Genomic DNA, 12297 nt, shown 5'->3' on the forward strand with positions numbered 1-12297 from the left:
CCCCCAAATGGTGCACTTCATCTCCACTGTTCCTTCACAGTCACTCTCTTCCTCTGTTTCAACATGGGGTCCCTCCCATGGGATGCCATCCTTCCTGAACTGTGGGCTTCCCACAGACAGCAGCTCTTCAAGAACTGCTTTAATATGGGTCCGTATGTACCACAGGGTCCATCTGACAAGAGCAAACTGTTCCAACCTGGGGCCCCCATGGGCAGCAGCTCCTGCCAGATCACCTGCTCCTGAGTGGGCTCCTCTCCATGGACTACAGCTCTGTCCCGGAGATTGTTCTGGTGGGGGCTCTCCATAGGCTGCAGCCTCTTTCAGGTCAGATCCACCTGGTCCACCATGGGCTCCTCCACAGGCTGCAGTGTGGAGATCTGCTCCACCATGGTACACCATGGGCTGCAGGGGGAGAGCCTGCTCCACCATGGTCCTATCCACAGGCTGTGGGGGAACTTCTGCTCCCTCCCCCAGCTGCTGTCGCACAGCAGGGTTTTTTTGAATTTCTTATATATGTTGTCATATATGCTGTCACAGAGGCACAGCTAGTGTCATTTACTGGCTTAGATCTGGCCAATGGTGGGTGCCTTTGGAGCTGGCTGAAACTGGCCCTTTTCTAACATAGGACAGCCTCTGGGTTCTTCTCACAGAGGCCGCCCCTGCAGCCCCCCTTGCTACAAAAACCCTTGTCACATAAATCCAATACCAGGAATCACATATTTAACATCTTTAAAAGATAAGAAGAGTATTTCAGGTGAGGAAAATTGTGAATAACAAAGATGCAACATCTTGTTTCTGTCAGATTTTTCAGACATTCCATGTACTGACTGGTGTGGTCAGACCATACACAATCACTTAGATGTGCATTCGTCCAAATTTTCTGGAATTTCTGGCTGTAGTGATGCATTATCCCAAGGTTCAGCTAGCAGTACCAAGAGTACAGAGATTGTACTAGGTAAGTTTGAAAGCCTTATACTATTAGGTGCTAGAAATCTTAAGGTTTTTTTCTGTATTTATTCTACTTTTGCTGTACCACATTTTGCAGGTAAACAGCTCTTTATCTTGCATTGCAATCAAATTGATTGTTGTTTTTTTTTTTTCTATAGTGTTGTTAGGTTAAAAAAATCCTTTAAAAAAAAAGTACTGAATTTCTGTGAAGAAAGACATTTTATTTTTAGACTTGTTTTCTATTTTCAATTATCATAATTTCTTATGGAGTAGCTGGTTGCTAACTTCTAGCATCTGATGCAAACAGAGAAGGTAATATCTCACCCAGCAATGTGCTTTAGTAATAAAGACAGTGCTGTAACTGAATCTCAGTGTTTAGTCTTCAGTTTTACCAAATGTCTTACAGAATTTATGAAATGCTAGTTTATCTTTTAAAAAAAAATCCATGTTAAAATTCATAAAAATAATATTTTTCATTTTTTAATTGGAATATTTATTGGTAGTTCAGAATATCATAGAATCATAGAATGGCCTGGGTTGAAAAGCATCTTAAGGATCATCTAGTTTCAACCCCTCTGCTCTGGGCAGGGTTGCCAACTGCTAGAGCAGGCTGCCCAGAGTCGCATCAAGCCTGGCCTTGAATGCCTCCCAGGATGGGGCATCCACAACCCCCCTGGGCAACCTGTTCCAGTGCCTCACCACCCTCTGAGTGAAGAATTTCCTCCAAATATCTAATGTAAATCTCCCCCGTCTTAGTTTAAAACCATTCCCCCTTGTCCTATCACTACCAACACATTTAAACAGGCATTCCCCCTCCTGTTTATACGCTCCCTTCAAGTACTGGAAGGCCGCAATGAGGTCTTCCTGGAGCCTTCTCTTCTCCAAGCTAAACAAGTCCAATTCCCTCAATCTTTCTTCATAGGAGAGGTGCTCCAGCCCTCTGATCATCTTAGTGGCCCTCCTCTGGACCCATTCCAAGAGCTCCACATCCTTCTTGTGCTGGGGGCCCCAGGCCTGCATGCAGGATTCCAGGTGGGGTCTCACGAGAGCAGAGTAGAGGGGGACAATCACCTCCCTCTCCCTGCTGGCCACCCCTTTTTTAATGCTGCCCAGGACGTAGTTGGCCTTCCGGGCTGTAAGCGCACACTGCTGGCTCATGTACAGCTTCTCATCCAGCAGGCACTCCAATGTACCCGGGAACGTGAGGTAGGCAGGGAGGGGGCTTGCCTACCACCTGAGCAGAAACATGCTTCCATTCCCTGTCATGTCCTAGGTCCCCTCCTACTGCCTGGTGGGATGGGGAAACCTTTGCAGTGGCTCCATTCGAGTGGAGGCATTGGCTGCCACTGGGGTAAGATGATGACCCCCCTCCCCCCAGCCAGAGCTTCAGCCTTTGCTCTCAAAGTGCCCACCATACTTCCTTGAGGGTCAGGTAGGATGAGGGCCCTTGCCCAGTGTAGATGGTCATGGAACGGTGCCCAGTTGCTGGGTTAAAGTGTACTTCCAGCCTCCTACACTTGGCCTTGTTGAACCTCATTAGGTTTTCATGGGCCCACTTCTCAGCCTGTCGAGGTCCCTCTGGATGGCATCCCTTTCCTCTATTGTATCAACTGCACTGCTCAGCTTGGTGTCATCTGCAAACTTGCTGAGGGTGCACTCAATTCCATCGTCTATGTTGTTGATAAAGATGCTGAAGAGTACTGGACCCAAGACTGACCCCTGAGGGACATCACTTGTGACCGGCCTCCACCCAGACATAGAACTGTCGACCACAATCCTTTGGCTGCAACCAGCCAACCAATTCTTTATCCACCTAACAGTCCATCCTTCAAATCCACACCTCTCCAATGTAGAGAGAACAATGTGGTGAGGGACCATATCAAAGGCTTTGCATAATATATATGTAAATCCATGTGTGTATATGTGTGTATGTATAAAATACCAAAACAGACTCATGTGGCATAAGATTAGCACAATCAAAGACTTCCTGCTTAAACTTCATACTGTTGAATTTGTTTTTCCAGGAGTAAAATCAATCCCGGATGATATACCAGTGTGCAGAATACTTCTGCGGAAAGAAGTCTTACGTTTAGTAATCAATTTGAGTAGTTCGGTAGGAACTAAGGGCCATGAAACTGGACTCCTGAAGTAAGTTAAATGTGTTTCTGATGTTTTAGCAACATTTAGTTATATGTATTCTCTAAGTACTCTGAGATAGTGGTTCACCTTATTTCTGACTTCTCAAAATACTGTCAAGCAGATATTATTTTGGATTACTGGGGGTAGTTGAACACAATGTAAAAGCTAAACAAAGAATTTTCCTTCTAATATTGTTTGCTCTATCATTAATGTCTTACTCTTCTCCATTTTTTTCCCAATCAATAGTTTAACTGTAATGATGTTTCATTGTATACTTGGTATGTCATGCATCTTTAAAAAATAAATTATAATTCTTTTATGTTTATTTGTGCCAAATAAGATATGTCAGATAACCAGAATAACAGTCTGAAAGTAACTTCTTGAGAAACATAAATCTGCTTTAAGCAAGAGTACAACTACTGGCGTTAATTTATAGAAAAAACTCATGTTAAAAGTATAGGAATATAAATCTAGGGACTAAACATTAGTCCAGAAACCTACCATTTTTATTATAATGATGTTGAAAATTGTCATACAACTTCTAAAAGAAAATTCAGTAATACTTATTTTATTTATAAAATGCTAACAGGTATTAAGTTATCTTTTCCATATTTATTTTTTAGTATGGCTGTATATGTGGATGCCTCTTCTTTGATACACTGTTCTTTTTCAACATCTATTTTAAGACTAGGTGATCTCAGATATTCAATATAACTTTCAAAGTATATATTCTGTTTCATTTCATTAATACAGATTTCTTCCATTTTGTTACAAAATAATGCTATCTGTTCTGATTTTCTTAGTTCATTACATCCAGAATTTATAATGCCTATTACTGAAGGCAAAGTCATACTTTTTTAATGATGATGATCAAAACTTAATTGAACTTCTTTTTTTTAAAATATGATGGAAATCTGTTCAGGACGTTTAAAATTCTGTTTTTCCTGTTGATCAGAATTAAGGAGAAGTATCCCCAAGCATTTGATGACATATGCCTTTACTCTGAAGTGTCCTACTTGTTAGCACATTGTACATTTCGACTTCCATCTCGAAGGTTCATTCAGGAGCTATTTCAAGATGTGCAGTTCTTACAAGTAAGTGGAGGGATCAGATGCTTTGAATGCACCAAAATGTGCCAGCTGGGTGCAGGTTTTATGTTCTGAATAATAAATGCTTTCAGGCATGTATTAAAGAACCATTTTGTGATGTCATTCTCCTTAATATCTCTAAGGACATTAATGCTTCATCTGTCTTTTTCTTTTAGATGCATGAAGAAGCAGAGGCTATTTTAGCAACACCAACAAAACAATCAGTAATTGATACATCAGCTGAATCCTGACCTCTGTCTCACACAGTGCATTTACATAAAGACTTTCTGAAATCCTCAGACAATTTCCGATTGACTGGATAATAAAGTTTGGAGACCATTCCAGAAGGTACTGGTACCTGAAGAGTGAACTGAAAACTTTTTCTTCCTCAACCAATTACTGCCCCAGTCTTTTGAGCCCTTTGGGAAGTTATTAAACATTACCATAGTTTTAATAAAAGTAATTACCAATATATGCAAGAGCCAAGCACTGAACACCTCTACAAGTTTTAATTTTGTTGTTGTTTTTTTTTTTGTTTTGTTTTTTACCATAAATTTAAAAAGTAATAATAAAAATAAAATGACAACACGTGGAAATTTTTTTTATGATTGACTTCTAATTCTGTTCCAGAGAAGCAGAATGATGCCTTGCTTTTTTTTTTGCTTTTAATTTCTGGATACCAGGAGCCGGTGAGATGAGGGTGCATGGGTGCATTCCGTTGCCAGCAAATGGAAGCTGTACTGTGATCATGGACACCAGGGGATTAATGTTAGCCCTTCTCTGTTGTTTTTTGTACTGTTTATAACACTACTTGGGGGGGGGGGGAGGGGGGGCTTGTAACTTCAGACAGAAAAACAAGCTTCTGTGAATCTGAGATTTCCTTAAAGTTATTTTAATATTACTGTAGTTGTAAGTCATTTTATTAGCAGACTCATTCATTTCATTACATTTACATATACATATCTTATCTGAACCAGTTATGGATTTTTACTACAGTTTGATTTTAAAATAACAAATAATTTATACTTAAAATGCCGAAATCAAGTTTTCCCTGAATGATATGCATGTTTGCAGTTTCTATGCACATGCTCATATAATATGAATGTTGGTCTTATTCTTAACTAAAAGCCTTTAACAAGCATGTTTTGTATCAGATAAATTAATGTCGTATAAAATAAACTTGAAGACATTTAATCATTACTGCTTTTGTGAGAAGATATAATATGAGCAATTTTCAAAGTTCCATGGAAACAGCCTTTTATAAAAACAAAGGTTTGATTGAATTTTCAGTGGATGAGTGCTTAAGCATGAGATAGTACTAATAATTGTAGTGAAAAACCTTAATTACCAAATTTTGAAGCAGAAGAACTTATAATTTTATATTGGTATTTGAGACTTGTTGCAAAAGTTACATGATACAGTGATTGTTAATAAGTAAAATGGTTGCCTCTATCACATTACTAGTGAGGTTTCTAAAGTAATGAGTACAAGCTTAATGGAAAAAAGTAAGGGTTCCCGTCACTTTTATCATGCATCTGAAGATTCAGAAGCCTTTATACAAAGGTAATATAAATATATGCAAATTTATATATACAGTAGCATGGCCACCTTTGTTAGAATGCCTGTAATAGAAGGGGTTACCCTTTGATTTTGATATAGGTGAATAATTCAGCTGGACTGTACTAAGTAGAATGTTTTTTTATCCATTCACTTTTACCATTTTTTATAATTGTCAGAGTAATACTTAAGTCAATTGTCTTTTCATGAGTTCCCACTGAAAGAAGGAGCAAAGAGAAACTGGTCAGTGACACAAATAATATATCTATGCGTCAAGACATGTTGAAATGTTCTGGAAACGTACCACACCAGTAACTATTGGATTTCTCTGGTCATAAGAAATAAATGCTTCTGTAAAACCAAAATGTCAATCACAGTAGACCAAATAGTGGTATAAACTCCAGAGGAAATAATGTAGTTTTCTCAAAAATGGGACGGGCATATCTTACATAGTAGTTTCAAATACTACCTCAGTTAGGCTATAGTATAAGAGACTTGTTTTAATAACTAGATAGGGTTACATCAAACAACTCCATGTTATTTTTCTGCAGTTAAAGCAAAATAAACAAGTTTTTATCACCTGTATTTAAATAAAACACCCTTGTTCATTTGTTACCAGTTTAATACATAGCACTTAAAGTAGAAAATGTAATAGGAAGACCTCATTATAAAAAGGTAAGCAAAAGCAATGTCAATATACTTTTGAAAGATTCTCCATCTTATGTTTTCTAAAATACTAGCTTGTGTGGGGATCCATGACAACTGAAACTTGATGTACAAATTATTATAGCAAATTCAGTTAAAATACGATTTTTTTCTAAAAGTATATTAGTGTCAGAGTTCAAAAAGTATAAGTATGCATAAAGAATGTAAAGTCTGTACTGTACATAACACATTTCTAGAATTAATTTACATTAAGGTCACAATGTTTCATTTTAATTGGCAAATGATGGGATACTGCTATTGACGGAATTTGATATTGGCCTAGTTATAGACTGTGAATTTCTAATTCTATCAATTTCTTTTCTAAAATATCCCTTTTAAACTTCTTATTTTGGGGCTTTATTTGCTTCATGATAAAACTTCAAAAGAAAACTTTGGTAAATAAAAATTGTGGATATATTAAACTTAATAAAGGATCCTTCCACTTTTCCTAGAAAGGGTAGGAAGGGAAGCTGACAGACCATCCACTTCATATTTTTTCTAACCCTAGTGGTTTGTCATACAGTCGAACAAATGGTAAAACAGATAGGACTCATTGGACACTATATACAAATTTAGTTTGCTGTGGCAAAGAAAACTCCTGATTGATTAAACATGATAACATAGAAAATACTCATGTCTGAGGTGAAAGCCCTTGTGGGAAGGAGAGCCTGGCCATGAAACCAGTGGAATTTAGCCACTAAATTATCTGGCTCACTTTCTTGGTCTCCTTTTACAGTCAGTGGAAAGAGCAAACCCTTTCTAAAGGGCAAAGATCTAACTAAAGGGTTCTGCTTTTTTTTTTTTTCCTTGGAGGTGCTGTTTCTCTCCACTTCTCAGAGATGAAAGAGTTGTTGCTGCTTCTTAGTCTATGTTCTGGTCTTGGTATTTGGATTTTTGGACTTCAGCATGCTTGTGTTACCTCTGGAGTGAGTGTGAGCTCAAGCAGAGGAATCTCAGTGGAGGAATTCTTGCCAGGCTTTGAAGTACTTCCAAGCTTTCTGCTCACCTCCGGCAGGGCTGTACAGAAGGTCTGATACTTGGTGCTTCTCTGTGGAGCCTGTTTAAAGCAGGTCCTCTAACTTATTATTATTATTATTATTATTATTATTATTATTATTATTACACTTCTACTATCATGGAGTTTATAAAGATATATATTAGGTGAGAGTAAAATCTGCAAACTGTAAAAGATCTTTGGGAACATGCTAGAAAACATCTTTGCATGTTGCTAGAAGCCCCTATTTGCCTTGTTGTTTTTTTGTTTGTTTGTTTAACTTGATTCTGGTTCCCTAGATAGTTATTTTCAAACAGATTTGCATGTTCAGTGAAGAATGTGGATTTTCTTTGGACAATTTTTGGAACATGGATAGCAGTGTCACAGTATGCAAAAACTGCACATTTTGCTTGAATTACTTTATAAAATTAGCTATTTAATTTGAAAAATGTAATTCATGCCAAAAAGTGTAACATGCCATTTTGCTACGGAATAAGTTTTCAACACAAGATGCAATGTCTTAGGGGCTGAAGGCAGATATTTCATAGATTTACTTGAAAAATTGTTCCAAAATTGGGCTGTTAGCATCCCTCAAACTGCATTGCAAGAGATGATGTAAATTAATCATTCTGAAGAGGGAAGGGATCAAGGAAAATCTCAAGACTTATTCTTCCTGTTCTAAGTTTTCTTCTTTATTTAGTAATACAGTGCTACATATTTGGAGGTTCTAGTGTTTGTAGGTCACTGAACAGACATTGACATCTGATTTATATTGTAGACCTGTAACATAGAAACAAAAGTATTTATATATTTTCCATAAAAATACTGCATTGAGCTGTGTATAATTTATACAGAGGCTTGTCCCAAAATGGTATTGCCTACCTTGATTTTTTTGTTTTGCTGTTTTATATATAGTGTGTACAGTTCATGTCTATGGGCATTAAAAACCTCCCAAAGCATAATCTTATCAATGGGATGCATTGTTAATGAAATGTACTTAAACTTCTTATAGTTGTTCTGGTCTCATATATGCCTCTCAGCACTAGAAATGGGTTGGAAATTTATTTATATTTGTAAATTACTAACTAACTAGAACAACCTGAATCTTTCCAAATAAACATTTTTTGTCAAAAGTATATTTTGCATTAATGCTTTGTAAGATGTCTTTTAAAAATAGAAGCAAACTCCTTAGTAGTTTGTATACCACTTATTTTTAAAATGTAGAGTACCAATGCTGAGAATTGGTCATTTTCCACTATGTGATGTTTGAACTTAAGTGTTAGCATTTCAACAACAGATGTGAAAGTTTAATTATAAACAAAAAATGAAACAAGAAATAAACAGTTTTGAACTCATTCAACCATTATTAATGTAATTTTTTAAAAATAATAATAAAAAAATACATGCCTCTCCACCCCACCCCCCATGCCAGAAATATTTTTTTCTAATCTTTAGTTCTAGTGCCCTGACTGTACACTTTAACTTGCACAAAGGCCTTTTTCTTCTTGTAATACTCTGTTCCTGTATTTTTAAGCACAGCCAGTTTCTTGAAACAACAGCCATTAGGATCAGCAAGCAGAAAGTTTTATAGTTAAAGAGGAGCTAACATCTCTTTGTAGCTAAGCAGAACCCTACCTGGTAAACTGTTTCCTTGCTTCCAGATTATAAAACGTCTTCAGTGCAGGATCTCCCCAGGAAAAAAAAAAAAAAAAAAAAGGGAGACACCTCTGCCAGAGCTGAGATGGGGACTCTTTACAGGCCAATGTGTCTCACCCCACCATCAAGAAGGCAGCACTGGCTGCATCATCGACACCCACACTATCCCTTCCACTTTCTCCCTGTGCTAAACTACCGCAACCAAGCCCCAGCAGCTCAGAAGTAGGAAATCATGCCTTGTTAGAGCCACAACCTCTGGCAGGAAGAAGAACCTGCGCTATGTTGAAATTTAAAATGTGGTTCATGGGATAATCTTTTTGGCTGAGTTCTGTATCAGAATGTCTTAGACATGTAACTCTTGATTTAGGATACTTTTCAAGCCTTTTATAAATAGGCCTTTTTGAAATGATGGTCTTTCAGGTACGATGATATCTATTTGCCTTCATTACAAATGTACAATTTTTAAAAATCAAAATGGAAGACCAAGTTCACTTCAGCCTACTGTATGGCTTTTGGGTGTCATAACAAATCTACAGTGCTCAATTCATGGTTCTGCAAAGGCTGCAAAATAAAAAGTCTAAGTATCAAATGGAATGCCTTGGTGAGCTTTAAAATCACAGCTAGTACACCTTTCATCACTAGCTGGAGGAAGACTTTTTTTTCCCATGCAGATGTATCATTGGAAGATCTACCTGATACAGAACCTGAATACGATGTTCTTCACAAAGGGGATTAATATATCTATGCATCTGACTACTGTGTCTACTTACCTAGTTGTCTGAAGTTTGCTAACTGCGTGCAAAGGTTCATGCCAAAAAAGGTTTTGTGCACAAAAAAGAGAGTGCCTTGGTAAAACCTCTGAAAACAACTGTCCTGTTGAAAAAAAATGTTCCCTCTGCATATTACAGGCCACAAACCATCGGCCTGCAAATCTTACATAATGCCAATCAAACTTCAGCACGCATAATTCCAGTGCAAAACTCAGTATTATTGAACTAGCCCTAAACCAACAGCTTTGCACAGTTAATAGCAGTAGGGCATTTGGGCCTGTGAAAGCCTTTGTCAAAAAGCAAAGTTGTCATGTTTTCAGAATTTTATTTGTATTTTTGTAAGCCAAACATTGGACAGACTTGATCAGAGAGGGTACATCAAATGCTTCCTCCCACTGCAGTGCGTTTCTGTTTGTGAAATATATCTCTAATTGGTCTTCCTGACAGCACTGCTGATGGTTCTGGCTTGCTGGTTTTGAGCATCTCTGGTATTTGATAGGGGTCAGAGTCAACTGCAAGATAAGAAGAATAAGCAAAATTTTCAAGCCAAGTATGAGTCTGAGGTGTAGCTGTGTGTTGTGGTTTAACTCGGCCAGCAGCTAAGCACCACACAGCTGTTCCCTCACCCTCCACCCTCCCTCTCTGGGATGGGGGAGAGTTAGAAAGAAATGAAAGCCTGTGGGTTGGGATAGAGACAGTTTATTAGGACAGAAAAGAAAGGAAAATAATAATGATAATAGTACAACTAATAATAACGTGTACGAAACAAGTGATGTACAATAAAATTGCTCACCACCCACTGACCGATGCCCAGCCTATCCCCAAGCAGCCGGTCACCCCACCCTGGCCAGCCCCCCCATATTAATTGTTTAGCATGATGTCAGAGATGTCAGATGGTATAGAATACCCCTTTGGCCAGTTTGGGTCAGCTGTCCTGGGTCTGTCCCCTCCCAGCTCCTGCTGCACCCCCAGCCTGCCCGCTGGCAGGACAGAGCAAGAAGCTGAAAAGTCCTTGGCTTGGTGTAAGCACTGCTCTGCAACAATTAAAACATCAGTGTGTTATCAATGTTCTTCTCATCCTACATCCCAAACATAGCACCATACCAGCTACTAGGAGGAAAATTAACTCTATCCTAGCTGAAACCAGGACAGTGAGGACAGTGTGGATGTAAAGTCTCTCTCTTCATTTTCATTAAGGTAAACCCAGGAATAATTGCGAACATCAATCATGTGTTCTGATGAAGATGTCAGACTCCATGGATGTAATTTCTGGGCTTTGGCCTTATGTACTGTTAGGGTGTCAGGAATGCAGTTGCTTATTTTTAGTACTTTCTCAGACCCAATCTACATTGGAAGTACAAATCAAACAAACAAACAAGCTACTCAGTGAAAAAAAATCCAGAGTAAACGAAAAGGAGTGATTATTTCAAGCACTTCTAAAAGTGCCTTATAAATCTGAGTTTGGCTTTTTCATATAAATGAACAGAATTTATTGGAAAATGCACAAAATGTTTGATGGAAGCTGGATTTTATCAGAGTATTTCTGATACAGAAGGAAATGTCGTTGGAAGAAGCTGCCCAGGGAAGTGGTCGAGTCCCCATCCCTGGAGGTATTGAAGAGACATGTGGACATGACACTAAGGAACATAGTTTAGTGATAGGACTCAGTAGGTCAGGTTGAGGGTTGGACTTGTTCTTGAAGGTCTTTTCTGACCTAGATGATTCTATGTCCCTCAGTTTTAAAGACTTTTTTAGGGTTTTTAGCTGTGTAGTTTTTAAGTGTGAAACAACAGCAAAGGGAAAGCAGCAGCATAGGGTGCAAGTTTTACAGACTTCTGCCGCTGGTGTTCAGTGAAAACCAGCAGTGGCCCCCTACATGTACTGGGTTGAGAGATATGTTCTTAGTTTTGCAACCCCTTTGCACATGGCATTGAGGTAGCAGCTCTTGGTTCAAAGGGGCTACAGGAGAAGCTGAAGGCCTTTTGCCAATCCTTTCTTCCCCACCAGACGTGTCAGTGCCTGGCAGAGTCCCCTGCATCCTCCCAAGGACCTTCAAGTGGATCACACTCCTGTGCCTTACAGTAGGTGACAGCATGAGGGACACATGCAGCAGGAAGGGTGGGCAGATACAGTTTACAGGCTGCAGCAAAGCAGCTGAAGTGTCACCTGTATATCAAAAGGAGATTTTTTCCACTAAATGATGATATTGTTATATTAGTTTATGAATAATGAGTGTCACTCATTTTTAAATGTAGTCAACAGAGAAAAATATTTACTAATCAAGAATGGAAAACTTAAAAATATTAGATTTTTCAGTGATCTTACCTTATACTCTTTGAATGACAACACTTTTCTCTTGTTAGGATGAAGTATTAAAGGACAGCAGCACTCCTTCACCCTGGAAATAAGAAAGCAAAACAGATGATTTTTTTTTTCTCTC

At 38.4% G+C, this 12297-nt stretch overlaps 2 protein-coding genes across 4 annotated transcripts in view; one reads left to right on the forward strand and one right to left on the reverse strand.

Moving 5' to 3' along the window:
* The window catches only part of LOC137846698 (rapamycin-insensitive companion of mTOR-like), a 223762-nt gene extending 218751 nt beyond the window's left edge, over window positions 1–5011 (forward strand). For 2 of the 3 annotated variants that reach the window (XM_068664770.1, XM_068664773.1), the window contains 4 exons: window positions 803–955; window positions 2973–3096; window positions 4043–4181; window positions 4352–5011. In XM_068664770.1, the coding sequence (XP_068520871.1) occupies window positions 803–955; window positions 2973–3096; window positions 4043–4181; window positions 4352–4426 (491 nt within the window). In that variant the 3' untranslated portion in view covers window positions 4427–5011. The remainder of the gene's footprint in view (window positions 1–802; window positions 956–2972; window positions 3097–4042; window positions 4182–4351) is intronic. The other variant, XM_068664772.1, reaches the window with a different exon arrangement.
* DYM (dymeclin) overlaps window positions 1–12297 on the reverse strand; it is a 432971-nt gene that overhangs the window by 226562 nt on the left and 194112 nt on the right. The gene's annotated exons all lie outside the window — the stretch shown is intronic.

This window comes from Anas acuta, chromosome W (genome assembly GCF_963932015.1).
Source record: "Anas acuta chromosome W, bAnaAcu1.1, whole genome shotgun sequence".
In the NCBI taxonomy this organism is placed as follows: Eukaryota; Metazoa; Chordata; class Aves; order Anseriformes; family Anatidae; genus Anas; species Anas acuta.